The sequence below is a fragment of the Gastrolobium bilobum genome, unplaced genomic scaffold (assembly GCF_033153095.1).
Source record: "Gastrolobium bilobum isolate Gb01-03AN ecotype WA unplaced genomic scaffold, APGP_CSIRO_Gbil_v1 utg14970, whole genome shotgun sequence".
Classification (NCBI taxonomy): Eukaryota; Viridiplantae; Streptophyta; class Magnoliopsida; order Fabales; family Fabaceae; genus Gastrolobium; species Gastrolobium bilobum.
Window position 1 is genome coordinate 407,022 of NW_026899194.1, and position 4,574 is coordinate 411,595.

The 4,574-nt window shown below is 38.0% G+C and overlaps 1 protein-coding gene across 1 annotated transcript; it reads right to left on the bottom strand.

The window, feature by feature from the left end:
* Nucleotides 1-3,166: 3,166 nt before the first annotated feature.
* LOC133288140 (uncharacterized) lies at nt 3,167-4,063 on the bottom strand. The gene is made up of 2 exons (XM_061485841.1): nt 3,746-4,063; nt 3,167-3,676 (listed from the first exon to the last, which is right to left on the bottom strand). The coding sequence occupies exons 1-2, from the start codon at nt 4,061-4,063 to the stop codon at nt 3,167-3,169; spliced, it is 828 nt and encodes a 275-aa protein (XP_061341825.1).
* Nucleotides 4,064-4,574: the final 511 nt, after the last annotated feature.

A 4,574-nucleotide genomic window follows, 5' to 3' on the forward strand; every position in this document is an offset into this window, starting at 1 on the left:
GGACCAAATGGTCCTCCACTCCTCAAAATTCCCTTTCTCACCATATTGACAAAATAGACTCTAAACCAAACTAAATATAAACTAAACGAAATTAAACAAGACACAACTAACAAAAAATAAAAACAAGGGATGGAAAACACCAATGATGTGGTTCGAGTCTCCCCCAAACTCAATATGAACTTTCTTTGTTACAGCACCTGTCAAGACAGAATAAATTTTTTTGTTAGAAACAAAAATAATCAATTGAAAATAAATTGTTTTTTTTAACTGTCAGAACAGAACTTAAACTAAAAAAATTCAGATTATTAACAAAGTCAAAACAGCAAATAACATCTTAAAAAAACATGCTTAATTTAAAGTCTCAAGCTACACTATTGTCACTATGTTTTTACAAAGGATAATGGTCACAGAGAGATGGAAATGTTTTCTCTCTCTATTGGTTCTCCAAAATAATGTTTCAATCTTTGGCCATTTACAGTGAATTTTCTCCCATCTTTTTCACTGGTAATTTCCACAGCCCCATGAAGATGTACCTTAGTAACTTTGGAAGGATCAGACTATCTAGATTTCAATTTCCCAAGAAAATTTTTTAATCTAGAGTTAAAAAATAAAACCTGTTGTCCCACTTCAAATTTCCTCTCTAAAATCTGCCTATTATGCCATCTTTTCATTTTTGCTTTATACAACTTGGCATTCTCATAGGCATTAAGTCTAAATTCATCCAACTCATTGAGTTAGAGCAGCCTATTTTTACCTGAAGTAGTGGCATCTAAATTCAGCTGTGTGGTAGCCCAATAAGCCTTGTACTTGCCAAAAATCAGCTTGTATAGAGAGCATCCTAGAGGTGTCTTATATGTTGTCCTATAGGCCCATAGAGAATCATCTAACTTAAGGGACCAATCTTTCCTTGAAGGATTTACAACTTTCTCTAGGATCCTTTTGACTTCTCTATTTGTAACCTCCACTTGCCCACCGGTTTGTGGGTGGTGGGCAGTAGCAACCTTGTGCTTAACACCGTCTTTAGCTAAAATAGCTTCAAATTTCCTGCTAGCAAAGTGCTTACCTCCATCACTTATAATGGCTCTTGGGTTCCAAATCTGGTAAAAATATTCTTTTTCAAGAATTTAATTACCATCTTTGAATCATTTGTGGGTAAGGCAGCAACCTCCACCCGTTTGGAAACATAATCTACTGCAACCAATATGTACTGGTTTCCAAAGGAGGCTGGAAATGGGCCCATAAAGTCTATGCCCTATACATCAAAAAGTTCAACCTCTAGAATAGGTTTCAAAGGCATTTCATGCCTTGCAGAAATATTGCCAAGTCTTTGGCACCTATCACACTTGTGAACATAAACATTGGCATCCTTAAACAAAGTTGGCCAATAAAGACCAGACTGCAGCACCTTTGTTGTTGTCCTCATGCCACCAAAGTGACCAACATATGGTGAGTCATGACATTGTCTAAGAATTTCCTCTTTTCTTCCTCCAAAATACATCTCCTAATGATCTGGTCAGCACATATCTTAAACATGTAAGGCTTATCCCATACATAAAATATTCTATTGTCATGCATCAACTTTTTCCTTTGTTGATAACTTAACTCCTTAGGCAGTACCCCACTAACTAAATAATTAGCTATGTCAGCATACCATGGGATTGTGTGAGTGGCAACCAGAAATAGTTGCTCATCAGGAAAAGTTTCTCTAATGGCTTGCTCAACTACCCTTTCACCTTCCTGCCCTTCATTCAGCCTAGACAAGTGATCAACCACTTGATTTTCGGATCTTTTCCTATCTTTTATCTCCATATCAAACTCTTGTAGGAGAAGGACCCACCTAATAAGCCTATGCTTTGAATCTTTCTTTTCCACCATATATTTAATGGCTGAATGGTCAGTGTACACAATGACCTTAGTGCCTACCAAATATGATCTGAATTTGTCAAAGGCAAACACCACAGCCAACAGTTCCTTTTCAGTCACTGTGTAGTTTAATTGGGCTCCATTTCAGGTCCTGCTAGCATAGTAAATAAAGTGACAAACTCTATTTTTTCTTTGTCCTAACACAACCTCCACTGCCCAATCACTTGCGTCACACATTAACACAAATGGCAGTAACCAATCAGGGGCTATTATTATTGGAGCAGAAATCAGTTTCTGTTTTAGCTCCTTAAAGGCTTTAAGACAAGCCTCATCAAACTGAAATGGGGTGTTGGCTTCAAGCAAATAACTAAGAGGTTTAGAAATTTTTGAAAAATCTTTTATGAACCTCCAATAAAACCAGCATGCCCAAGGAAGGATCTAATTCCTTTTATATTAACAGGGGTGGCAGCTTCTCAATCTGATCTATCTTGGCTTTATCAACATCTAAACCAGCCTTAGAGATCATATGTCCTAACCCTATGCATTTCCTCACCATAAAGTGACATTTCTCCCAATTCAAGACCAGATTTGTCTCCTCACATTTCTCTAGCACTTTTCCCAAATTTTCCAAACACTCTTCATAAGAGTCTCCAAAAATACTGAAGTCATCCATGAAGACTTCCACAAATTGCTCTATCATATCAGTGAAAATGGCCATCATGCACCTTTGAAAGGTGGCTGGTGCATTGCACAGCCCAAAGGGCATTCTCCTAAAGGCAAAAATGCCATAGGGACAAGTGAAAATGGTCTTTGGCTGGTCTTCAAGGGCTAAGGCTATTTGATTATATCCTGAATAGCCATCTAGAAAATAGTAAAACTCCCTACCAGCCAATCTATCCAGCATCTGGTCTATAAAAGGTAAGGGAAAATGGTCCTTTTTAGTGGCTTTGTTGAGTTTTTTTGTAATCCATACAGATCCTCCAACCAATGACAGTCCTAGTGGGTATCAACTCTTTTTTCTCATTTTCCACAATGGTGATCCCACCCTTTTTAGGGACACACTGCACTGGGCTGACCCAATTACTGTCAGAAACAGGGTATATTACCCCAGCATCCAGCCACTTAATAATTTCCTTTTTGACTACCTCCTTCATAATTGGGTTAAGTCTCTTGTGCTACTCCCTAGAGCTGCTGTTTGGGTCTGTCAAAAGAATTTTGTGCATGCAGTAAGAGGGGTAATACCTTTTATATCTGCCAAAGACCAACCTATAGCCCTCTTAAATTTTTTTAGAACAACCAGCAACTATTCTTTCTCTAAAACAGTGAGCAAATTAGACACAATGACAGACAAAGTGCCTTTTTCTCCTAAATAAGCATACCTAAGATGATTAGGCAGAGGCTTGAGCTCTAAAATAGGAGGCTCTTCAACTGAAGGTTTGGGAATTTTTAAACCTCTCTTGGTCAACTCTAATGACTCGAAGTTTTTATTTTTCCAAATCAACTCAGATCTAGAATTTAACCATTTCACAACTTCTTCTGAATCAGTTTGACTTATTTCTAGACCCTCACAACCAGAAATTTCCAATGAGTCTAATGCAGTTTCATGCAAAAATTTATCTTTGACCACACAATCAATGATATCCAGCCTAAAACTTTCCTCTATATCCCTTGGGTATTTCATGGCTTTCAAAATATTAAATTTCAATTCCTCACCATTCACATTCATTACCAACTCACTTTCTTTAACATCTATCGCAGCCCCACCAGTGGCTAAGAAAGCCCTTCCTAAAATTATAGGTACCTCTCGGTCTTCCTCATAGTTCAAAATAATAAAATCAGCAGGTAGAATAAATTTATCTACCTTTACCAAGACATTTTATACCTTCCCTTCAAGATAAACCAGGGACCTATCAGCCAACTGTAAAGTTACAGTGGTAGGATTAGGCTCTCCCACTTTCAGCTTCTTGAACACACACATAGGCATTGAATTTATACTAGCACCTAAGTCACACAATGCTCTGCCTATGTAATGATCTTTTATGGTGCAAGGGATTGTAAAACTCCTTGGATCTCCTAATTTGGGAGGTATCTTGCTGAGAAAATATTGACTGCTCTCTTGTGTAAGAGCAACAGTCTCAAACTCTTCTAGCCTCCTTTTTCTTGAAAGAATTTCTTTCATGAATTTCACATAAGTGGGCATTTGTTCTAATGCGTCCACGAATGGAATGTTAACATGCAACTATTTTAGGAGGTCTAGAAATTTTCTGAACTGATTGTCTTGCTTCTGTTTTTGCAACCTTTGGGGAAAAGGGTGGTGAGGGTCTATTTGAGACAACAGGTGTCTCAACACTTGGCTTAGATGCTTGACCCTTTGGAATGAACTTTTCCATGGGAATAGTCCCTAAAGATGGGTCTGTTTGAGTATGAATTTCTAGTTCAACCATAACAGGTAAGGGATCACTAGTCACAACCTCTTGGTGGCTGTTATGGACTCTAGGTGGCTGATCAGATTCTAAATTTGTCTCTTGGTTTAGATCTTTTTCTTGCTGTAATTCTTCCTCTTCTCTTTTTTTTAATGTGGAAGGTCTAACCACAACTTTTGGCTGATTCACAGGTCTGACATTCCTAAGCTCTATCATGTGACACTGCTCATTATTTCTCCTAGGCTCTTCGGTGTTACTAGGCAAAGTACCAGGGTGTCTGCTATTCAA

Bases quoted from the DNA above. Each gene is read 5' to 3' on its own strand.
- LOC133288140 (XM_061485841.1), bottom strand. From the start codon at position 4,063: ATGCCCACTTATGTGAAATTCATGAAAGAAATTCTTTCAAGAAAAAGG. The intron at 3,677-3,745 runs GTATAAAATGTC...TTGAACTATGAG, and splicing joins TGGTTTATCTTGAAGGGAAG to GAAGACCGAGAGGTACCTAT.